The sequence below is a fragment of the Triticum aestivum genome, chromosome 3A (assembly GCF_018294505.1).
Source record: "Triticum aestivum cultivar Chinese Spring chromosome 3A, IWGSC CS RefSeq v2.1, whole genome shotgun sequence".
NCBI classification, from domain to species: Eukaryota; Viridiplantae; Streptophyta; class Magnoliopsida; order Poales; family Poaceae; genus Triticum; species Triticum aestivum.
The window spans coordinates 594,404,206-594,429,197 of record NC_057800.1 but is presented as its reverse complement, the minus strand read 5'-3'; the positions used below and the strand labels follow the sequence as shown (position 1 = coordinate 594,429,197).

The 24,992-nt window shown below is 50.6% G+C and overlaps 1 protein-coding gene across 1 annotated transcript; it reads left to right on the top strand.

The window, feature by feature from the left end:
- Window positions 1–632: 632 nt before the first annotated feature.
- On the top strand, window positions 633–18,462 carry LOC123062445 (protein DECREASED SIZE EXCLUSION LIMIT 1). Its single transcript, XM_044485966.1, has 13 exons — window positions 633–919; window positions 1,051–1,113; window positions 1,205–1,273; window positions 1,753–1,809; window positions 2,797–2,996; window positions 3,306–3,361; window positions 3,528–3,621; window positions 4,246–4,312; window positions 5,837–5,919; window positions 6,041–6,132; window positions 16,315–16,421; window positions 17,795–17,858; window positions 18,075–18,462. Exons 1-13 carry the CDS (start codon window positions 795–797, stop codon window positions 18,210–18,212), a joined length of 1,215 nt encoding a protein of 404 aa, XP_044341901.1. The 5' UTR covers window positions 633–794; the 3' UTR covers window positions 18,213–18,462.
- The last annotated feature ends 6,530 nt before the right edge of the window (window positions 18,463–24,992 follow it).

Sequence of the window (24,992 nt, the reverse complement as noted above, 5' to 3'; positions counted from 1 at the left end):
TAGGCATGGGACTTTCGACTTCAACTCCCACCGTTTTATTAACAGAGAAGGAGGTGAGAATTGTTTTAGTGAGTCAATTTTAATCCTTCATCATAATTTATGTTAACTTTCCATGTCTAGTCCTTCGTCAATTTTCATGAACCAAACAAGGGAATATAGTTTCTCCTCAAATCTCACACATAATTCATATTATGTGCCAAAGAGAGAACTGGGAATAAAACATCTTATCTCATGTCTAATCTCAATACAACTCCCTACTCTAAGCTCCCATTCCCTTCCCAAATATTGCCAAACGCGCTGTGAAGCGATTTCTCTCCTTCAATGGCGCCAGCGATGGACTTCTCCTTGGCGGAACGAGCTCGCAGTGGCGGCGTGTCCCTCCTCCTCTCCTCCGACGGCGGCCGCCCCTTCTCTTCTCCAGCGATGGCGCGACCTGACCTTCCTCTACTCCGGCGGCAGCCCCCCCCCCCACCCCCACCTCTCCTCCAGCGACGGTGCGGCCAGCTCCCTGTACTCCGCCGCCGCGTCGCTTCGATTCCTCTCTGATGCGGCGGCGTGGAGAGGATCCCTTTTTCGCTTCCTCTCCGACGGGTCGGCGCCGCGGGAGAGTTCCGGACCTGACGCGCAAGCCCGCGAATCCCCAATTTCCTGCCCGCCCCTTGCCCAAAATGCTAAATCATGAAGTTTTTGCCTGTGTCTCATGTTGACCGTTGGATGCGTTTTGGATGGAGATTAGAATGCTAAAGTTGCAGCGTGACCTCACCAAGTGAAGTCACTGGATCTCAGTCCGTGACATGGCCAGCGACCGGGAAAGGCCGCGCCGCCGCCCGTCGCCGGACCCTGTGGCGGTGCTCCGGGGCCACCGCGCCGCCGTCAGCGACGCCTGCTTCCACCACGCCCTCCCTCTCCTCTTCTCCGGGTAAACTTCCTCCCAACCCCTACACCCCTCTCTGGTTGCCCGTATCATCAGCCGCTTGCCATGAACCCTTTTGAATGCGACTCTGCTGTGCTTTGATGCTTGGTTCATGGTCTCTGTTTTTCCTCCACCAGCGCGGCTGACGGGGAGCTCAGGGTCTGGGACACGGCGAGCCACCGCACAGTCTCCTCCATCTGGTAAGCCTGCTGCTTCTGCAGACTGCAGCGGTGGGTGTGATTCGGTTTCTTAGTGGTTGGGTGTGATAGCGTGTGATTCTTCAATTTGCAGGGCTCATGGTGGCGCGGCTGGGGTGTATTCAATCGCTGCTGGCGCCGGACTTGGGAACACAATCATTACGTGAGTGAATTGGGGTGAATTCTGTCAGGAGTGCTGGTTATTGGATATCTCAAACTTAGCTTACCATGTTGCTAGATAAGAAATTCCAGTACCATAACTAGTATAACCATGTCAGAGCTATATTTGAAACACTGTTGGTAAACCCATTTCAGGACTGTGTTACAGTTGCTGAGCATGGCTTTAGGGAAAACTATATATTCCTGAACCATCTAAGTGCATTCTAACTTCTACATAACTTCTTCTGCATTGTTGAATGTAGATGGAAGAGATTTCCTTTGAAGTATATTTCTTTCCAGTGGCGATCTTTTGTTGAATTATGATCAATATCTATGTTTTTTATATTGACTATACATGCTTGAACTGTCCAAGTGCCTTTTAACTTGTACACAGCTTTTATTGCATCACAGAATTTAGATGTAAGAGATTTCCTGTGAGGCTTATTTTGATCCTCAATATCCATGCTTTTGATTTTGGCACAGCCAGGGAAGGGATGGTTTGTGCAAAGGCTGGGCAATTGAGGAAGCTGGGCTCTCACGGTATGACTTTCTGCATCTGCAGTCGCAATATGCCAAGAGTTGTCATATTTCCTTTTCTGAAAGAAGTTGATAACTGTTTACGTCAAACATAAGCTAGGGCACTATCAGTCAGGAATAGGCTCCCGCTTACTTAAATTCAATGAAATACACATGCACATAATCTTTCAAATATTACAAATCGAACATTCCATGAAAAATTGAAAAGAAGTCTTTATTTAATAATTACAAGACAGCTTCTGTCCCTGAAGGCAGAACAACTATCATTCCTGATGTTGACTCTCCTCTGCAAATTGTATTCTGTAACTGCCCTTTGGCCACCAGAAAATACAGCTGCTTATTAGATTTAGGGATAGGGGCGGGGCGAAATAATATACCCGGGTAGGAGTGTAATAAGTATCGCTATCATACTAGGGTTCCTTATCTAATATGTTGAAAGTTTCTTTAACTACCAAGGTCAGATAATCAGTAATGCTATTGATTTTATGGTCAAACTCAATGCAAGCACCCTCAATATCACTTAGCAATGAGCAGAATCTGGATATGTTCTGAGTACCCTTTCATAAGAATTAAGCTATTCATGTTATCTGGTAGTATTTCGTCCTGATTATAGCTTGAAAGCACAACCCTTATGGTCCTTTCCTGTTTTTTGACGGATGTTACGTTGTTATAAACTTGTAATACGATACTTTTAAGTCCAAATGTATAAGGCTCTCATCCGTAAACTGTAGTGGCAACATTTTGAAGAACTTCTAAACAACCAGGTGATTTGTAGAACCTAGAATTATTCTTTTCTTATAAATATATCTGGACTCAACTATGAATGACCTAGACGCGTGGACACTTGTGATTTATTTTAGGAGATAAGACAGTATGTACAGTGTTCATGTGGAAATTTGGAAGAATATATACTTTTTAGCAGGGTTTGTGGCCCGTTCGTGTTCTATGAATTTCTGTGGGATTTATAATCTATTATTTGTGCTCCTGCAGGAGGCCCATATTTACAATCAAAACAAGTACATACCATTTCTGTAAGATGTCACTGGTTAAGGTTCCATGTTCTGCACATGACACACGAACCAGATTGAGTAGCTCAAATAGTGGCACTGAGCCGCAAAGAGTACCTACCGAAGATAATACAGGATCAGATGGTGTAAATCTTGCAGAAGGAACACAAGAATATGAACAAGGTAATGTGCGACCATTTTCGAATCCCATCACGTTTAAAAGCAGCAATAGCCTCTGAATCCTACATGAATTTATTAACTAGTGACTTATTATGGAAGTGTAAGCTTTTCGGTAATGGACAAATAAATAGCAATTTCATTTATTTATGTAGAGGAAAGGAAAGACTGCAAAGGAAATGGCGTAATATAACACTTTGTTGACTTTCAAATGTCACATCGTTTAGAAGAAGGATGTACTGTATGTGTCTGATAACTTCTTGTTTAGACAAGCATGCTATCTCTGCATTGTTGACTTTATTATGTATTTGTTAGGCAGTTCCTTTGATGGGCAAAATATATTGGCAATTGCTGGTGAAGAATCTTCTGAGGTTAGTTCCAAACTATGTTATCTTTTCACTAACTTAAGATCAATAGATAAATTGAGTTGGCTTAATATAATGCAACAAAGCAAGCCTGGCTGAACTTTGGTGTTTATGTTGTTACTTCTTTTGTTGTCACTGCTTTCATGGTGAAACTTCAAAACAAAACCTACAGGTTGAACTTTGGGACATTGAAAATTCAAGGAAGATAATGTGTTTGCCCCAAAGATGTAGTGCTAATATGACAGGTCACCTTACCAAGAAAAAAGGTTTGTCCTCACTCTTCACCACTCCAGTTGTTCAACAAAATACCATGGTGGGTTGTACCTAGTATATGTATCCGGTGGTAACTTCTCGCTTAGTAGAACCGTGAACTATTTAGACTTGACATCAGAGTAGCCTCCACCATTTCCACCATTTTTATTGTTTTAATTTTTTGTCTACCAGAAATCCAGAGTGTTTGGTTTGAGAATTGTCCCTCTTGGCCTAGATCCAGCAGCTCCACCTACATGATCTGTTGATTCATTGTTCAGTTTTCATGGAAGTTATAAATGCATGCCTTTATCTGAGATATGTACACGTTGCAATTTGACTGACCTCTCTGGTATCACGAATGCAAGGATGTATATATGTGATATAGGATCAATCCTTCTTCCATGGCATGAGACTCTCTGGCATCTTGTTTATTTATATTTCTTGTGCTGTTATAGTTTTCTTGTTGTTATTACAAGGTATAATGCATGGCTTTGTTTACAACTATATTGAATTTAAATAATAGTCTTTATCTGCAGAACAGCAATAAAAATCCCTCTTAATTGTTCTGTGTCATCTGTTTTTCCTGACTATTTATGCTTTTAAGTAATCGTTGAAAACTGTAATCCTGTTGTTTGTAGGTCTATGCATGGCTGTGCAAGCTTTCATCCCGTGTGAATCTGGAGGCTATGTTAATATTTTATCAAGGTATCCAGATCAACTTTTCAAAAACCCAATATGTTTGTAACTAATATTGCAAGATATTTTTATATGCCATGGCCTAGTGGAGTATCTGAACAAATACTATTAAGTTATTTTCAGTTAAAAAAACTATTGAGCTCTTTCTTAGGTCAATTGTGGCAAATGGCTTAAATATGAATCTGGTTCTTTTATCAGACCCTAAGTGTTAAGTGTTATGCAGTAATCACACATAATAAAAAATGTCATAAGCTGAACACATCTTATGTTTTATCTGGATAGTAACAATCACGTGGAATGGGAATGGTATTCAAATGCTTAGCATGGTTATATTGCACATGAATCTTCTTTCCAGTCACATATTTGAGAGAATGATGTAAGATAATTCATCTCCCCTCTATGGCAGAAGTTATACTTGATCGAATTCTTATTACAAGTGTAGTGATGGTGTTATGTGAAGTTGTACAAATGACTATATGCAGCATACAAATTTGTTCCTGCTTCGCAATGTTAATCATAACCATTGTTGTGTGTATTCCATGGGGCATGTGCAGCACATAGTAAAATGATATTGTTAATGCATATTGATTCGATTAGCTCACATGTAAAGATTTCAACTGTGAGTGTATGTCACTTACACAATTGAATTGATTCTGTTGTGAAACAACAAAGCAACTTTATCTTACAAATAAAGTCCATTAACTGAAGCGAGTATGCTTCAAGGGTTCAAGCATTTAGTATCATGGCATGAGTTTTTGACTAGTCACATTATGAACTGTAGTATGCTTCTAAATATGGTAAATTGATCTCTAGTACTTGATACGCTAAGCAATCACATAGTATGCTTGTGGAGCAGGTTAAAGCGACTTCGATAATTTTTCCAGAATGAAAAAAAAATTCTCAGCCTTTTTGCATGCACGCTGGATGTTCTCACGGAAATTTCATTTTCAAAGTTCAAACGATATGTCATTTTCAACCCTGACTACTGCTGAAGTTCATTATTCAACCTTGAATTCTGAAAACGGTTGCTTCTAACTTTAAACTGTCGAATCAGTTTATTTTACCCCCTGGACCCTATCCCAAACGGTTGTGCTGGCAGAGATGACACATGGCATCACTTTTACACTCAACTTAAAATATAGAAATCAGGATTCTTTTAATAATAAAATTGCTTTTTTGGGGCACCCTAGAACTCTTTAGGAAATTTGGCAAATAGTTTTTTTCAGATTGACTATTGATTCATTTTCAGTTTGACTATCAGGAAAGAACTATATAGGAAATTCAGGATTTCATATTGACTATTAGAAAAAGTTTAGCTACATGTCATCTGTGGAGTATTGAATATGCCTTTTCTTATTGAGTTTTGACTATTTATGACTTTTTAAAAAGTTCATAATTTTTCAACGGGGTAGGGCCAAGGGGGTGAATTAAACTGATTTAAGAGTTTAAGGTTAAAAACAACCAGTTTGAGGGTTCAAGGTTGAGAAGTGTATGTGTTCATTTTATTGATAAACATCGCTTTTACGCCACCAGTTATGAGGATGGAAGCACTCTCTGGTGGGATGTACGGAAGCCTGGGTCACCTTTATCTTCAGTGAAATATCATTTGGAATCAGGTCTCATTCTACACCCAGTTTTAATTCAATTGTGTAACTTGCCATTTTCAAGAGTAGTTAATTTGTATCTTCCTTTGATGGAATGAAACAACATATGATCTAATAAGATGCAGGTGTGCAGCTTTATCCATTGCTATTGATGGTTTATGCACCGGTGGGATCTCAGGAGGTGCTGATAATAAAGTAGCCATGTTTGCCCTTGATCATCAGCAGGTGTGACATCAATTATTCTATGTTCTGTTTCCTGCTATATAAGATATCATGAAAATGCATGCTGTAAGTGCAAGTCTTGGTTATATATACTTGTTGTAGCTGACAAACCCGAGTTCACTTTGTAATCTGTATCCTTTGCGTATTCTAAGTTATGTCACTCTCAGTACAGTTTTAGTAATATTCTCAAGTATATCCCGACACAATCATACATCCAGAAAGTGCTTCTAACAATTTATGATTACGCTAGAGACATGTAATGGTAGAACCAGGAGTCCTACCGGATCTGCTCCGGAGGTTGTAGGGGAAGGATGGAGTGGGACGGGGCGATGATCGGGCGCGCCGGCGGCTGAGCGCCATCGCGTCGGAGGGAGATGGCGGCGGCGGCTAGGGTTCCGGCTCCTCTGGGAGCCGGGCAATAGGGATAATAATATTCTTATTGCTTAATTCTAAAAAGAGTCTTACAGCCTATATTTATAACCTAGATAACTTGCATAAGAATTAACCTAAGATAACTTGCATAAGAATTAACCTAAGATAACTTGTGGGCTAAGATTGCCCGGTGGGCCTAGCTAAACCGGCCATAACACTTCTCCCCGCCTGCACAAACAGCTCGTCCTCGAGCTGTAAGGTGGGGAAGCGCTTGCGGAACTCCTCGAGGCGATCAACCAGCGTCAAACACCTTCTCGACAGCTGGGGCGGCCAGGTCGGCGGCGACGGCGTCCTCCGGAATGTAGTATGCAACCTCCAGGTAGAAGAGTCGCGGGCAGGCATGGCCGGGCGTGTAGGGCTCGTCGCAGTTGAAGCACAACCCTTGGCGGCGACGCTCGAGTAGCTCGGCTGAGGTGAGCCGGCGGAACGGGCGCGCCGCGAAGCATGCGCAGGCCGACCCTGCGCGGAATCCGGCCCGGGTAGCGACCCAGCGGTCCGGGACGGTGATTCCTGCTGGATGGCCACCGCGTGGCGTTCGAACGCGCGGGCATAGTACATGGCCGACTGGAGATCCTGGGGTCCCCGAAGCTCCACGTCCACGCGGATGTGATCCGGAAATTCACCGACAAAGAGGTCGGCCCGCTGCTGCGCTGTCATGCCCGACGCATGGCATGCTAGGGCCTGGAAACGGTCGGCGAAGTCTTGCACCGTGGAGGTGAAGGGAAGGCGGCCGAGCTCCGCCATGCGGCTCCCGCGAACCGGAGGCCCAAAGCGAAGGAGGCAGAGCTCGCGGAAGCGCTCCCAGGGGGTCATGCTGCCCTCGTCCTGCTCGAGGGCGTAGTACCAGGTCTGGGCTGCACCGCGGAGGTGGTAGGATGCCAGCCAAGTGCGCTCCGACGCGAGCGTGCGCGGGCCACGGAAAAACTGCTCACACTGGTTGAGCCAGTTAAGCGGGTCCTCCGTGCCGTCATAAGTGGCGAAATTGATCTTGGCGAACCGTGGCGGTGTCTGGGTCGGCGCGCCATGGCCGACCGGCTCGGCGGTGCGGAGCAGTGATGATGACGGCGCCCGGTCAACGGTGGGGAGGCCGTCGTAGGCCCTCGCAGAGCCAGGCGAGGCCCTAGACTGCAGCGTGGGTACCGGTGGGTCCTCGGCCTCTGTGTAAACTGGCGGTGGCGACGTCCCGGTTAGCCAGGCCGGGATCGGGGACGGGGACGGCGGAAACCGGACCTGCTGGATCGGAAGTCCTCGGTGTGGATTGGCCCAGTCCGGAGCTGGGCGGCGGCCGTGGGAGTTGGACCGGCGCGGTTGGCGTGGCTGGGGCCGGTGCGGGCCAGTGCAGCCACTGCGGCGCTTGGCGCCGCGAGAACCGGCGTGGGCCACTGCGGCCAGGACGGCGCTGGGGCGGTCGGCGGCTGGAGCGACGGATGGGCCCCGACGATCGCCGCGGGTACCGAGTACCAGGGCAGGTGCAGCAGCGGCGGGGGCCCGTCGGTGTGGCCCGCCTGGAACGGCAGCAGGGGCGTCCCGCTCGGGCCCGACGCGTTCTGGATCGGCCAGTGCGTCGCCGGGTGGCTGTAGGTGGGGGCGCAGCCGGCGGGGTGGTGTGCGGGCCAGCCAAGTACAGGGAGATGCCCTGGACGGCCGTCACGAGGTCCCGCAGGGTGCTGGTCATCTCCTTCGGCGTGAAGACGGAGGTTGTCGGCGGGGCGGAAGTGACGGGGGCCGGCGGCGCGGAGGTGATCGGGGCCGGCGGCGTTGGGGACCCGACAGTGGTCATCGGAGCGGTGATGATGATGGGCAGCGGCGGCGTGGGTGTTGATGACGACATGATCGAACCCGAGTCTCTGGATACCAAATTGGTAGAACCAGGAGTCCTACCCGATCTGCTCCGGAGGTTGTAGGGGAAGGATGGAGTGGGACGGGGCGATGATCGGGCGCGCCGGCGGCTGGGCGCCGTCGCGTCGGAGGGAGATGGCGGCGGGGGTTAGGGTTAGAAGCGGCTAGGGTTCCGGCTCCTCTGGGAGCCGGGCAATAGGGATAATAATATTCTAATTGCTTAATTCTAAAAAGAGTCTTACAGCCTATATTTATAACCTAGATAACTTGCATAAGAATTAACCTAACATAACTTGTGGGCTAAGATTGCCCGGTGGGCCTAGCTAAACCGGCCATAGCATGTAAGAACTGAGATGTGCTTCCTGTGGGAAGGATTAGTAGGCAATAGACTATCAATTAGGGGTCGAGTCCTGACTGCCTTCTACTTGTAGGGATAATAACAAAATGTTTCGTTCCGGGGAAATGGGAAGGGTAAAATAAAAACGTCGACAGCCTTCTATCGTTATCTGGGGTGTGAAAATTTCATCTAGGTGAGGAAAGAAAAGGAAAAACATGTTTTTAAAGTTATCTCAGGATATCTTTGCGTTCATCAATTCTATGTAAAAATTGATGCCTCGGTGTTATGTATTATATCCTCATTTCAGAAGGTTGATGAGTGCTTGCATATCCAAAATGACAGCTACGTTGAGATGTCAGTTTATCAGTTTTTCGTACCTGGATATTAGCCCAGATTTGGAGCAATATGTCCATGTGATAATTCATACATGTGGTGCTAACTAGTTTACACAGTAAGAAAATTGAGCATGAACCATAGCCATCGTAGCCGTAGAGCAAGGCCAGCATGCTCCAGGTCCTGGACACCCAGGCCTCCGTGCGATATGGGGCGGCAAACGCGGCGCCAGTTGACATGGCAGTGGCCTTCATTGGCGGCAGCGCGGCCGGCCCACAAGAAGCCGCGCTCAATCTTCTCAATTTGACGAAGCGTCTTCTTAGGCGGCGCATAGGCGAGTAGTTGATGCAAGGGGATGGCGCTCAGCACAGACTTCACGAGCACAAGCCGCCCAGGCTTGTTCATAAGGTTGGCCTTCCAAGCAGGGAGCCGGCCAGCAATCCCATCAACTAGGGGCTGCAATGGGGCAGCAATTGGTCGGCCTACCGTGAGGGGGATCCCGAGGTAGGTGATCGGCAAGTTGACGATGGGGCAGCCTAGGTGCGCAACTGCTATTGTCGCCTCATCTGTGTCACAGTGCAGCAGCGAGGCGGAGCTCTTGGCATAGTTCACCCTTAGGCCGGAAGCGCGGCCGAAGAGCGTCAGGACCTCACGCACGGCGATGATGTCGCTAGGCAAGCAGTGGCAGAATAGCACCACGTCGTCCGCGTACGGCGACATAGTGGGAATGGAGCGCCTCGGGTGTAGCCGTGCCATGACTCCCATGTCAATAGCGCGCTTGATGAGCCTGCCCAAGATGTCAACGGCGAGCACAAATAGCTGTGGTGACACAGGATCACCCTGCCGGAGCCCCTTGCGGTGCCAGATAGGGGGCCCTGGCTCCCCATTCATCAGTATGCGTGTGCTTGCCGAAGATAGGAGGATGGCGATCCACTCCATAAATCTATTTCCGAAGCCATATTGGCGCAGGGTCTCCATGAGGAAGGGCCAAGCCAGGGAGTCGAAGGGCCGCGCAAGGTCAAGCTTGAGCAAGACTCATGGGGCACCCAACTGGTGGAGAAGCCGGGCTGATTGCTTGACTAGAATGAAGTTGTCGTGGAGGCTCCTGCCGGCGATGAACGCATTTTGGCTCCGGCTCACAAGGCTGTCCAGCTTCGGGGCGAGTCGTAGGGACAGCACTTTAGCAAAGATCTTTGCCACTAGGTGAATAAGACTTATAGGCCGGTAGTCATTCAGAGTGGTCGCGTCCGCGCGCTTCGGCAACATGGTGATCAGTGCTTGGTTGAGTTTGCTGAAGCCGCAGCCCCTCATCCCATAGAGCTGCTGGAAGACATCCACAAAGTATTTGCGTACCGTGGTCCAGCAGGCACGCACGAACTCGGCAGTGAACCCGTCCGGTCCGGGTGCCTTGCGCGCCGGAAGCCGCTTGATCGCCTCCCAGATTTCTACAGCGCTAAAGGGAGCATCAAGGTCTGCCAGGTCAGATGGCGTGATCAGCTCTGATAGGTCCAGCGTGCATTCACGGTCAACTGTGGTGCCCAGCAGTGCATCATAATGTGTGAATGCCGCTTCTGCCATGTGCTCATGATCGGTGACCACCTGTCCGTTAACGGTCAGGCTAAAAATCCTATTCTTCTGCCGCCTGAAGGAACATTGCCGGTGGAAGAAGGCTGTACTGGCATCACCATCTTTCAGAGTGGCTATCCGTGCACGCTGCCGGGCAAATGTGCGCTCCATGGACGCGAGGCCAAGGTAGCCGATCTTGAGCTGTTTGTGGAGCCAGTCCTCATGTGGTGTCAACTGCCAGTCTTCCCGAGCTTTGTCAAAGCGCGAAATGAGTTCGCGCGAGATTGCCATCTTATGCTTAATGTTGCCAATCGATCGTGAGCTCCAGCTTGTCAACTTGCGTGCTGTAGCTTGCAAGCGAAGCATCAGTCGGCGAAAGGGGTCAACGTCATGCACAGACCTCCAAGCCGTGTCCACCGTCGCGTGGAAGCCGTCCATGCGCAACCACAAATCCTCGAAATGAAAGCGCCAAAGGGCAGCCGGGACCGGGGCACAGTCCAGAAATAGCGGGCTATGGTCCGAGATCACAGAAGCGAGGCAGCGAAGGTTGCAAGCAGCATGGGCTTCCTCCCAGTCATAAGTGCAGAGCACTCTGTCTAGATGCACAAGTGTTGGGGGGGGGGGGGCTGCTCGTTCGACCAGGTATACCAGCGGCCATTGAGATAGACCTCTTTCAATGCAAGATCATTGATCAGCCTCCGGAATCTGCCCATCATACGCCTATGAAGGTTGCCATTGTTCTTGTCTTCGTCGCGGTAGATTAGATTGAAATCCCCGCATAGCATCCAAGGTCCCTGGCAAGCGCTCCGGATGTCACGTAGCTCATGGAGGAATGCGATTTTATCCATGTCTTCCTGCGGTCCGTAAACCACTGTCAACCACCAAGGCGCAGCAGAGCCAGCGGAAACCTTGGCGGTGATCACGTTCGTGGAGAACTCTGGGTCCGTGATGCTCACGGCCCTGCTCCTCCAGGCGAGGAGGATGCCGCCTCTCGTGCCAATCGCTGGCAGGTACACGTAGCCATCAAACTCTGAACCAAGTGTGTCCAGGATCACCGAGGAGCAAATCATGGCCATTTTTGTCTCCTGGAGACAAACAATGGTCGCATCGGTGGAGGCCAGCAGGGACCGAACGGCAAATCTCCGTGCGCGGGCGTTAAGGCCACGAACATTCCAAACGACAATCTTAAGGTCGTGATCCATATGCAACAAGATCGACGATAAAAGAGTGCCACTCAACAAGATATAAGTCTCGCAAGCATCGACGCTACGCGTGGAGACGATCGGCGGAGGGGCCACGTCGGCAGGGAGCTCGCGGTCGACAAGCGCGGCAATGGCCGAGAGGACGGCGAGCGGGATGGGCGCGGCGAAGATGCCGTCGTAAGTCTTCATCTCTGCTGCGGTGATCCGCTGGTCTGTGCCCACGATCCTGAGGGTGCGGAGGATATTAACTTGTGCCCGGCGTTCAGCAGTTGGCGGCACTGTCGTGGGCGAGCGTGCTGCGGAGGCTGATCGTCCCCGACGAGGGGTGAAGTTCAGAGGCCGCAGCGGCCTTTTCCCAGGCGCAGGCAGGGCGGCTCCGATATGCTTTGTTGCAGCAGCCAAGAAGTCGCCAAGCGTCCATGCCCTATCAGCGACTCGAGCCGTGGAGCGGCGTAGGGCAACAGGTGGAGATGCGGACCGGCCAGCAGAAGCACGCAGGGAGGCGTGGTTGGGCGTCGTCTCTTGCGCATCCTTGTTTGGCCTAGCCATGGGCGGCACGGGCTGTTGCGATGGCCCAGCGCGCGCTGGGGTGGGCGTGGGCGTCATGGGCCGCTGTAGCAGAGTGAAGGGCTGTGGGGGCAGCGGCCTTGGCCCATCATTGACGACCAGACGGTGGCTGTTGGCGGGGGCATCGTGGTGTGTTGGCGCCGGGTTCGAATCATGCGTGCCCGCGCCAGTCGCGGTCGCGGGGGACCGGGTAGCAGAAGCCTCCAAACCAGCGGCAGGCGCTGACGTTTGGGTATCGCCGCTTTGTCCCGACAAGATATCGACTTTGTCTGCGGGAGAGGAGGTGGGGGCGGGCGGCTGGGAGTCTGGCACTTCACTGACAGAAGTAAAAGCATCTGGATCCCGAGAGGGCTGTGGCAGGCCAAGCCAGGGCTGCACCCCACAGTAGCGGTCTCACGCGCGCCAGGCGACGCGGAGTGGCAAATTTTTGTGTTTTGACCCCTTTCTGAAACCTATTCGAGATTTGACCCTAGTTTGAAATTTTTTCGAGATCTGACCCTTTTGCTACCGCCAGAGTCCATGACGGTAGGGTCTAACAGCCTAACGCCAGGGACTTTGGCGGTAGGAAACATCGCTACCGCCAATGTGCTTGGCGGTAGGCACGAGCACGCACTGTGTTCAATACTTAGGAGGTTTTTGGCGGTAGGGCATGCAACCCTACCGCCAGGGACCTTGGCGGTAGGCTGTTATACCCTACCGCCATGGTCCCTGGCGGTAGCAAAAGGGTCAGATCTCGAAAAAATTTCAAACTAGGGTCAAATCTCAAATAGGTTTCAGAAAAGGGTCAAAACACGAAATTTAGCCACGCGGAGTCCAAGCCACGGGATGAATCTGGTGTGTTCTCCACCAATGGTAGGTCGGCAGCGCGTGGGACCAATGGGGGAGGGGGCCCAGCCGGGTCCACGTCCGCAGCTGGAGCGGCACGGTCAGTAGGGCCTTCCTCCACGTCTGCGGCATCATTAGCTTTGTTGGCAGGCCAACTCTCCAAAAGCAGCCTTTCTTTCCTTCCCGCTTTTCCTTTTCTGGCACGATGACGAGGTCGACGAGCCCCACGCATGCAAGGCCAAGGTAGCATCTCCTTTTCCGGCGCATGTACGGGCGGTGGCGCGTCCTCCCATGAGGAGGTGGAGACGCCGTCGGCCCGCGCGGAGCGGCCGTCAGCGCGCCAGCCAGTGGAGTCGACCGCCATGCCGTCGGCGCGTCCAGAGGGCTGCATGTCGGAGCGGCGGCGCTTGCGGCCACGTCGTCGCTGGCGTCCAGGGTCAGGGCGAGGGCCAGGACCGGAAGCATGCCCAGGGGCAGCGCCGTCGTTGCCATCTCCGCCTTGAGCCGCTCCGAGGGCATCGCGAGCCTGAGCGCAGTCAACCTCGGAACGCACGATGGCGATGGAGATGGGGTACATGAGGGTGCGGACAGTCGGGGCAGAGGAGCTGGAGCGGGCCGGGATTTGCTCGACAATTTCGAGGGTGGTGGCGCGTCGGATGCCAGCGGCGTCGTGGGTTCGTCCAGCTAGCCGGAACATGGCGAGGTCGGCACGGGAGCGTGTCCGCGGGTGGAGGCGCTCAATCCAGACGCTCCGCCCCAAGATGTGCTCGGTCGTGGCCAAGTGCCGGCAGGGATGCCGCGGAGCTCAAGCTCAACGCGGTATTCGAACCCACCGCAGCCGGCATGAGCTAGCTTGCACCATGGGTGGAGCGACAGGGTGAAACGTGGGCAGCTGATGAAGTGGTCACCGCGCATGCGGTCCATGGAAGCTCTGAAGCCGAAGATGATGAGGAAATCCTCAGGGCGGTGCGTGTGGACAGTGAAGTCGCCTTCCTGGAACTCAAATGTGCTTTAGAGCAGCTCGGAGACGTCGCCGGAGGACACCCGGGGCCTGTTGCCCGTGATTGTGTCCACCATCGCACGGGAGAGTACCCCCTCCGCCTCTTCCATCTGGACGGAGCGCGCAATGATGACCCGCGCCGGCTCGGCAGCGGTCGCTTGCGGCGCCGGAGCAGGGGGTGGTGGTGGTGGCATAGGGCGGGGAGGGCTGAGGGCGGCCGGAGGAGTGCGGCCGAGACGTCGATGGTAGTCAGCGCAGCCGCGGGAGTCATGCCCGAAGGTGAGGCAGCGCCTGCATCGGATGTCGTTGGTCCAGTCACGAACCCGATGACGGTAGTCGAGGCAGCGGAAGCAGAGTTCGGCCACCTCCTCCGGCGACCGGCTGCGTTGCCGCTGCGGGGTGGGGCTTGGCATCCGGGCGCGGCGCGGACGGCGGTGATTCCTGCGGCGCGGCTGCCGGAACCCGTCGTCGTCGACCACGGCCTCGCCCGATACACGATGCACCTCCGAGCGGGGGCCGAGGCGGGGCCAGGCAGGCAACCGGGCGCCCGCCGGCGCGGCGGTAGGGGCAGGCAGCGCCGGGGCAACGGTCCGAGGCGCCGGCGGCGTGCGGACGACGTCGCTGTAGGAGCGCGCGGAGGATTCCCCCTCTGAGTCGAACCAGCACCCGTCCCCGGAGGAGACACGCTCGCCGGAGAGGGAGCGGGCATCGGAGGCTGCCATGGGGGAAGGTGGGGAGGGGGGGGGGCTACGGGGGAGGGCCACCGGCGGGGAGTCGACGGCAGCGAGGCTGGTGGTGGGCGGGCTCAGGCTAGGCGAATATCCATCCATGAGATGTTTCTTTTTCTCGCGCACTGACCATGAGCGCGCCTGGAATGGCCTGGACCTACAATTCTCTGCGGCGGAGCAAGCGCTCTTCTTCGCGTCCACCACGATGACCCTCGGAAACGGAACAACGGCATATTTCTGGGAAGACCGCTGGATAAATGGGCAATCCATTTGCGAGATTGCCCCGGCACTTTACAAGTGCATACCCAAACACCAGCGCAAAATCCGGACCGTCGCTGAAGGACTGCAAGGCCATAGCTGGGCCAGGGACATTCATGGGACCCTGGGCATACACGAGATTGGCCAGTACCTTCAAGTCTGGCTGGCGATCGAGCATATCACGCTCTCGGACACCCCTGATCAGCTAGTTTGGAGATGGACGGCCTCCGGTATATACTCTGCTAGCTCATGCTATCTTGCCACCTTCCAGGGATCCATGACTTGCTTCTCGTGGAAGCTCATATGGAAGAATTGGGCGCCGCCAAGAGTGAAGTTTTTTCACTGGTTGGCCAGCCAAGACCGGTGCTGGACGGCCGACCGCTTGGCTCAACGCGGTCTCCAGCACCAGCCAAGATGCCCACTCTGTGACCAGGCTCCCGAGACGATGTGCCACCTCCTCTTGGAGTGCCCCTTCGCCAGGCAGACTTGGCACGAAATCGTGTCCTGGTTACGGATGACCACTGCAGGGCCAAGCCACGAAGATTCACTGATGGACTGGTGGCTGCAGGCAAGGCAAAACACGCCAACACTGATGCGTAAGGGCCTAGCCTCCATTGCTCTGTTGACGCCATGGATGATCTGGAAACAGCGTAACGAATGCATCTTTGAGGGCGCCCAGCCCCTGGTTCAGGTCCTGGTCTTGAAGATCAAAGAGGAAGCCAAGGAGTGGGCAAGAGCGGGCGCCCACGGCCTACGCGTCATCCTGCCGCCCACCTGGGACGTGCACTAGTTTCGCTGACCCTGATTTGTAATTTGTAACTGACCTCCTAGGAGGATTGTATCAAAACTCCACCTTTTCAATGCAATGAAATGCAAAAGCCCTTTGCATTTTCTCGAAAAAAAGAAAGAAAATTGAGCATCTCTTTATGTTCTACTTCATAATTCAGACTCAATAGCTCGACATGTCAACTACTTGTGTGATTGTAATTGTTGCATTCGTTTCATCACAAGCATTACCTGTATTGGAGTGCTTGCAATTTCATTTAGGAATCAAGAAAACTGAAATTCCTAACCGAAATGTAGCTGTCTTGATTACAGGGCACGTTTTCTCTCAGGAATGAGATAGAAATTGAGCGACCCGGTATAGCAGGTATAGCGATTCGGCCAGACAACAAGATTGCAGCAACTGCTGGTTGGGATCACAGGTTTGTTCCCCCATTCTTAGCTTTTATCGCTGACCAGGGATGCTAATATAACCTTTTCTAGTGGCTTCGTGGATCTGATTGCCTGAGTCAATAACTGCATCTGATTTGAATATAGAACTGTTTATTGGTAGGTTATAGATATACTTGAATGGAATCGAAAGTAAATTAATCAAATGTATGTCTCATGATTTCCATGGTGGACTAGGCAATCACAACTCCCATGCTTCGGCTCCCTGGCAGAATCAATCAGGGAAGTCTCACATATACCATGAGTCTCACCTACACCCTGAGTCTCACGTACAGCATGAGTATCACCTGTACCCTGAGTCTCACCTCTACGGTGAATCTCACATATAGTGCAGGGTTGCAGTTCAGCTTCTTGTCACACTTCCACTACCAAAGGCTTGAGCACCGCCAGTCTTTCTGGAAACACTTTTTTTATTCAATTTCTAGTTTTGAACTGAAAAGAGTGGTGTTTGTCACTACGCCAGAGGCAAAGTGTGTGTAACTAAGAACTAAACCATAAAAAACATTAGTCTGTAAAAGGGGTTCTTCATGTAGTTTCTAATATTTTCCAAACATGGCCTGTAAAAGGGCTTCTCCATGTCAAACACGCGATCACCTAGAAATACATAAAACAAAAGATACATTCAATCATAGTATCACCTGTATAAGGTAGTATCACCCAGGAAGCTAGTATGACCCTGATATGTAGATACATTCAATCATAGTATCAGCAGGACGTAAAAAAATATGCTTAGCATCTGGCTCCATCCCCTAACTCTCAACGCTTGCCAGCTCCGCTGTGTCTTATTCAAAATTGGTGTTCCACACCACGAACAGCAGAGCAAAAACAATGTCTTCATTTATCGTCTACATGCAAGCCATGTCGTGGAGTAGAACAACATGTATGAGATACAATAAATTATTAAATTTATGAAAAAATGTGTATGCAGTCTTATCCAAACTCAACGGCTTTGTGAAGGGTATCCTGCTGGACGAGGCACTGCGCCGCGAGTGCGACCTCCATGTAGACCACCGTTGATTAGCAAAGCTGATTTACTGATAGCTGATTATGTCGCGGCAACACCAGTTGTCCCTGATTACCAAACTGATTTAGTGCTGGCTGATTAGGGTTTCAGAAGTAAGTGACACTTGCAAGACAGAGAAGAGACGTCACATCCTGTAGATGACAATAGAATAGGTGCAGAACATAAAATAGGCAGAGCATTATGTGCACAGAATAGGAGTTAAGCAAAGTTGGACAAGGAGTAGGCGATGTCTGCATGACAAGCATGCTTCTAGTTGTTTATATCTGAGATTGTAATCCTTGCGCATTTGTGTAATCTTTCAAGTGTTTTACATCATTGCAGGATTCGAGTGTATAACTACAATAAAGGAAATGCTCTAGCGGTTCTGAAGTATCACAGCGCTGCGGTATGCAGCTTCCTTCAACTAAGTGCTGTTGGCATTTCCATTTTGCATCTAGGGTCCCTCGATCAGTCAAAAATGTCAATTTCAGTCCTCCTGTTTACTTTAATTGGATTTGAGTCATGAGATCGATAATCAGCTCACTTACTTCCTTACTACAACGTGGTCCAATTCTGCTTGATGTGTAGTTTAACTTACATGCTGCTTCTTTTTTGCTGGCAGTGTGCCGGGGTGACTTTCTCACATGACTGCAAACTGTTGGCCTCATGCTCGGCGGACACCACGGTTGCGTTATGGGAGCTGTATCCTCCGAAAACACCCAGCCAAGTTCTCATCGCAACAGAGGGGGTTGAGAGATAGAATCTGATCATGGTGTCATATGACCATGATATCTGTAACTTGGTGGAAAATCATATCTGTAGGCTTCAATATATTGATAAAGAAATTTCCATACATGTAGAGGACAGAGTAAACACGTACTACATGTGAAATTTTCGCGGGAAAAAGGATGTGATTATTTGCGGTCTGTGACATAGTTATTGTAACTCAATGTCACTTGTTGCACAATAACTTATTTCTCCATGCTTGCAAATGTATTTTTTGTATGAAATCTAAGTTTGTAGAACTAAACTGTTATACGATGATCATGGCCTGGTAAGATAGTTTCCGGTCTGAGCGAGGTGTGCTGCTAATTTACTCTGAGTGAAAGTGGATGACCATCTTAAGAAGTGAATGAAAATTCTGTTGAACCCGGCCACTCTCAAGGCAAATTACAAGTTTATAATGCCAGAAACTACTTTGTGAACGGCAGATGCGTGGCCGATTCAGCGCACAGTTTGAATCTCTCATAAAGGAAGCAGAAAGTGTGGAAGTGACTGACAAGAAGCTAGCTGAATAAGAACTACTGTGGATCAGCGAAGGTAACATACAAGGCAATCGTGCGGCCGCCCAGTAAACCAGCTGGACATGGTTCAGAAAAGCCACTCTCCAGCATTTGGCCAATTCTACTGAATACTACAAGATGCCAAAAGAAATCACAGGTGTAGCGTTTCGAAGCGATCGGGATCTTCACTACTTACTCGACCCGCATGTTCTTCTGTACTGGTAAGTAAAGAAATGACAGTTTGCTGGCTGTTTGCACCCGGAGAAAGATAGTGTGGCGCACGATGTGGAAGTGATAGGTGATCAAAGGGTGGCAGCATCCAGGACGAGGTCAGCGCTTGCGTTCAGATTCAGTCCCCGCCCACAAAGGATCCAAGTAAGGAGACATGGTAACATGGCCGTGGTCAGCGCTTGCACTGTTTGCAATACTACTCTAGAGGATTCATGTAATCGCTCATTTCGGGATGCCAATCAGTGTTAAGTGAAAATGGGAGTCGATGCTCCGGACAGATCAAGAAAACCATGAAGATGTTATGGTGCGGCGTGAAGCCGGGAATCTGGCCACGAAGCTCACAATGTACTAGCAAAACAGGCTGTTGCCTTACTATGATAAAGGGCACCTGACGGACGCCCGTGTTACTTTGAGGAAGAAAAACAGTTGTACTGCCATGCATTGCAAAAGAGAGTTCAAGTCTGGTACAGATGTCAAGAAAAAGGATCACGGGGCATAGAGCCTGCCCAAGTGAGCACAGATGTAACGACTACTCGCCGATGATGAGCATGAAGCCCGGCTCATTGTGCTGGTTCGTCGCCCGCCCCCAAGCCAAGCCAGATTTTGAACAAGAACTGAAGGTGAGTTTGCCAACAAAACAAAAGAAGAAGAAGAACTGAAGGTGCGTGCCCGTCGTGTCTGATGCCTTCTTCACCTGCGCCTCCGCGAAGAGCTGCCGCTCGCGGTAGATTGCCCAACCTCCAGCAACTAACAGATGACCCGTGGTAGCTAGGATCGCTGACTGATGGATGGTGCCGACTGCCGACCACCGAGGACGTTGGACGCACAAAAGAAATCGGGTCAGACGCCGACGAAAAGTCCGGTAGCTGCGTGCCGCCAGAACTATTGAAACCACGGAGGAGAAGTTCCTGTGCGGCCACTTGCGATGGTCATTCTGAGTCGGTCCGTCAATTCTACGGTTCTCTTTTACGCACGAGCAGTGGAAGAGATTCAACACCGTTGTCCCGGACCTATAGAACATTCCAAGTGTGTTTATAATTTTACATCGAAGAAGCGCGTCCTGAAGAGCATTCCGAGCGACCCAACTGAACTCCGCCGCCGTCTGGAATTCAGAAATACAGAGCATATACAGACACCAAAGAAGGAGCCACGCCGCCTCGCCACCACCCCGTGGCTTCACGCAGCGTCACCCGTACGTGTAAAACATTTGCGACTCACTGCCGTGCCATGTATCCATGCGCCACACGTGTCCAAGCGGGATGGACAGGTGATTTGTTGTTACTTATCCTTTCGACTGCACTACGCTCTGTGCGTTCACGTCCTTGTCCACGTGAGGTGAGGTGAGTGTGATACATCGGGGTTTGGTTTTTCAAAGTTTGCGTCGGAGTACTATTCTATCGTCTCTGGCGCCTGGCGGTTGGGTCTGCTAAACTCTGTTGACCGGCGTGGGTTTGTGCGTGCGTGCGTGCGTGCTTATCTTATCTCGCGACCACGCCATTTGTATGTGGGCGTGGTCTGCTGTTTCTGCTCAGCATCATTATAAACCGCATAAACTTACTGTTGCCTTGGTTACCACTACTACCAGGAAGCCACGGCTTTGAAACAGTTTTATCTGAAGGGGACGTAAACTAAACAGTAAGCGCATGCAACAAAACGCGGGCTACGTACGTAGACCAAACGCCAAAGACAGGGACCCTCTTGAATTGGAGTACCAATAAAACAGAGCAAAACAGCCTACATAGTCCATTCATTTACGAATGTTAACCTAAGAGGCTTCCAAAGAATGCTCCAACGAGGATGGCAGTGCTTTGCGTTACTAAAGGGCAGGGGCAGCCTGATTTCTGGCCATTTTTCATCATTTGGCACACGGGTTAAAGAATCTTTCCAAATGCAGAACCTGGCGGCTCCACTGGACAAAGGCAAAAAAATAAAAACGAAACTGCCTTGCGTACGATATTTTCCTCATACGATTTTGTACCACAAGACACAGGCCCGTTCCCAACGATTGGGCCCACTACACCAGAATAGTCTGCTCGTACGCAAAATCGTATGAAGTTTGATCATACGTATAGCAGCGCTCAAACAAAAAACTCGGTCTGCTCCTCGTTGCCAAGGACGCGTGGCAGCAAAAGGGGATCCAGATCCGGAGTCGGGAAGGGCGTCGTCACCCGTCGCCGTTGCGCTCGCTCCAGTCTCTAGCTAGCGCTCCGGCAAAGCGCAAACACGTCTCACGTCTGGACGTGCCCGACGAGGTGCGGCTTTCGTTGCGCAATGTTGAGATTTCCGCGATCGTCCTTCCTGTCGTTTGCTCTACGTGCGTGCTCCGGCCTCGTGACCAGCAAACCGATCGATCGGTGCGGAGGCAGACAGGCCACTGACGAGACTGACCGACTCACTCGATACGGGGGAAATTCATGTGAAAAAACGTAGATTTCTCACGGCAGCATCAGGCTAGTAACTTAGACTAGTAAAGTAACATGTACTCCCTCCGTTCCTAAATATAAGTCTTTTTAGAGATTTCAAATGAACTAACACATATGGATGTATATAGACATATTTTAAAGTGTAGATTCACTCATTTTGCTTCGTATGTAGTCACTTGTTGAAATCTCTAAAAAGACCTATATTTAGGAACGGAGGGAGTATATGTTACTAGTCTATGTTACTACCTTCATAGTGGGTAGTGTCATACATGTGGTAACATAAAGGGCTTCATTTATTACTTTTTAGACTCATTTCACATTAAAAACCGCTATGTGATGGTAACATATTATGTTACTCCATTTGCATCTCTTCTTATTAATTACTTGCCACATCATATTTCTTATCTATACAACATGCATGTTATTATCTATATTACTTCCACTATGACTAGCCTCAGGCGGCGACGAGCCAAGAGGCGGCGACGAGCCAAGCGCAAGCGGTCGAAGAGGCAGAGGTGTGAATTGAACGCGAGCTCCGGCGGTCCAGCTCAGTGGGGATCAGCATATTTTATATCTAACCAGCAACGCACGGGCAACATGAAAATTGTGCTAAGTTAAGCACACACGCGTTAAACGACAGATCAACATTACCAGCGGACGTGTATGTGAACACGAAGGTGGCCGTGGAAAAACGAATTCCTTACTTTGGACGCAGGTACCTTTCCGCTTCAGCACGAAGTGCACGTACGGGTACTACTACTATACTAGCGTGCAGGTGTGAGAGCGTGAGACTAGACTTCCGCGGTGTTTGGAATTCAAGTTTAAGAACACACTAAGAGCATCTACATCCGCCTCATACGTTTGGGTGGGCCGCCAGATCACTGACTAGTCTCGATATTTCACCCAAACAATTCCCTCAATGGGTAAACCCAGCGGTCCGGCGGATACCTCCTCTGTCGCTGCGGCGTAAACGTCGCCTGGCGCCGCTTCGGCTCGTCGCCCAAGATCAAATTTTGCTTATTTAAGCCGGTCGGCGTCCCGCAACACTAGCCCACCCTCCTCCTCCCTCTCTCTGCGTCAATTGGAGCCCATCGACCTCCTCCCTCTCCCACTCCGGCGCTCCGCCATGGTCTGGAGGAAGATCACCTACTACAGAATGCTCACGCCAGAGCGCCAGTACGAGATCCAACAGGAGATCTGGGAAGACAAGCCGCGCGCGCCATCCGCATTGCTGCCGGGCTCCCTTCGGCGAGAGGAGGAGGAGCAGCCGGGGGTAGAGAAAGGAGAGGAGCCGGCTCCGATGAAGGTGGAGGAGGCAAAGCAGTCAGAGCCGGAGCTGCCGGAGCAAGAGTTGTCAGGCTTCAACATGGAGCAGACGGAGGTGGAGTTCGCCGTCGCCCAATCGAAGAAGATGGCAGAGCAGGAGGCCATCTTGAAAGTCCATCCAAAATGAGGCATATGTAAAGGCTAGCCGGACGTTCCTCCGGTAGGAGCAGGCGGCGTCCGACGCGCTTTTCGCTGAACTTGACACGGAGATAGAGGAGAAAGAGGCCGGAGCGGAGCAGCCGGGCTGCCGTCCATGCTGACAGAGCCGAGCAAGGAGATCGTCGACATGTTCGACAAGGAGTGGCCAGGTGATCAACATACTACCTCTCTCTCAGTTTACATGGCGTGCGCGTACCCCTAGGTCGTCAATTTGACCAATCTAATACAAGTCATATATTACAAAAAATATACCAACATAAACTTTGGAGTTTCTACTTTCAAAAGGTATAATTTTTGTATTATATAGTTTATATTAGGGTGATAAAATTGACAACCTAAATATACGCGTTGGACTTATAAACTGAAACGGAGGTAGTAATATATATGTTTATTTAATTTATATGTATTTATATGGATTTAAGAATCTAATATGAGATGTCTGGATACGATTCGTGAAATCTGAGACGTGTCATATCACTACATGCAGACGCGCCCGGACGTGGACATTTGAGGGGCTATATTTCACGTAACCGGCTGCAGTACACAGTCAAAACAGAGCATTTAAACTAGAATTTACTACTACTCCGACAGCGGGCACATCAAATATGACGGCATCGCTATTGCAAACTTTGCAAGGCGCACCGGTGCGTGCGACGCCTCGAGATTCGTGCGCCTCGGGGGAGACGCATGATTGCCCAATGATGCCCCCAGGCGGCTCCATCAATGCCCGAGGGTGGTCCTCCACAGCTTTACTCCCGACCGACCGCTGGGGCCGCCGGGCCGCGCGGCGCCGGACGGGCGCGATGCGGTCAAGCGCCGATCCCGTCGCCCCTTCCCACGTTTGACCACACCTACGCCCCCTCCCCTCTTGGAGCACCACCGAAACCTCTTGGATTTTTATTATTTTTTCCGTCTTTGACCAAGCTGTCAGCGTCCCGGTGGGCCCCGCCGCCACCGCAACATCTATGACCACGCCCCCTCTCACAAAATATTCCGTCCGCTCTCCATTCTCTTCTCGATATTTTTTTTTACTGTTCTACTCCTACTACATCCTTACTCATGCTGCTTCTGTCTTCGACTAATCAACCTCCCATGCTTACGCTAATTGCTTCTGCACGGATCTGAACGACGGGTCTTGTCAGGATCGGAATCCAGTAATCCGCAAACGGGTGCATGGTGTGGATCGCATCGTCTACATCTGGTAATTCGTCCGAAGCACTCGAGGGTTTCTCGTGTCTTTGCTTCCGTGGTACGGCTGGTCGCCATCATCTGGCAGCGTAGAACGTACTACTGCTGCACTGCAAAACTAACCCACCTGGCCTAGGAGCAGCCGGTCAAGCTTGCTAATAATTGCGGCAGAAAGCTCGCCCTAGAGCCTAGATCGATCGTACTCCGCCGTCAATGCCGGACCAGGATCATCCACCCGTTCAAGAGCCCGAGTACGAAACTTTGAACGACACACGACAGGAATCAGCCGTATAAAAAATTGGAATCACCCATGACCCATCTACGAATTCCCGCCGTAACGCCGTTCTCGTCGCAGTATTTTTATACGAAATTGCTTCACACGACACAGCTTGAACGATCTGCGAACGATCCCTTCTCCACGCATCAGCTAAAAAGAAAAAAAACAATTGCCTCCTGCCTGCACGGACGCTGTTGAGCTGCCACATGGGATCGTGCATGAGTCGGCTGCAGGTTTGTCGTCCATATAGCAGCGCTCATTTTTATAAGCGTGTGCTCTAGGCGCTTGTAGGACCGGACGGTCGTCTACGTTCGGGTTTCTAGAAGAGCGTCGTTTGTCACCAGGGATTAGGTTATTTTGTCCAGTCCAGTTTTAAAGAATTTGTTCGATCCAACAATGAGGCAGAGCTAGCCGACACGAGGCACGACAGCTTCGGCGAGAGAGATGCCGATCCTTTTCACGGATGGCAAAGCTACCTTCTCTCTCCGTCCCGTCGTCAAGGGTTTCAAGGATTCAAAGCCATGAAAATGACCCAAAACCGGCATTTAAAGTTAAAATAAAATACGGAAAGCAGAAGAGATCAACATGTGTTCCTCTGAGGATTTTTTTTTTCTTTTTGAAAAGGCTTCGGCTGATTTCTTCCGTCCGGTAGT

Excerpts from the sequence above, each read along its gene's own strand:
- LOC123062445 (XM_044485966.1), top strand. The coding sequence starts at position 795 with ATGGCCAGCGACCGGGAAAGGCCGCGCCGCCGCCCGTCGCCGGACCCT. Across the intron at positions 1,114-1,204 it reads CGCACAGTCTCCTCCATCTG|GGCTCATGGTGGCGCGGCTG; the intron begins GTAAGCCTGCTG and ends TTCAATTTGCAG. Across the intron at positions 3,622-4,245 it reads TCACCTTACCAAGAAAAAAG|GTCTATGCATGGCTGTGCAA; the intron begins GTTTGTCCTCAC and ends TGTTGTTTGTAG.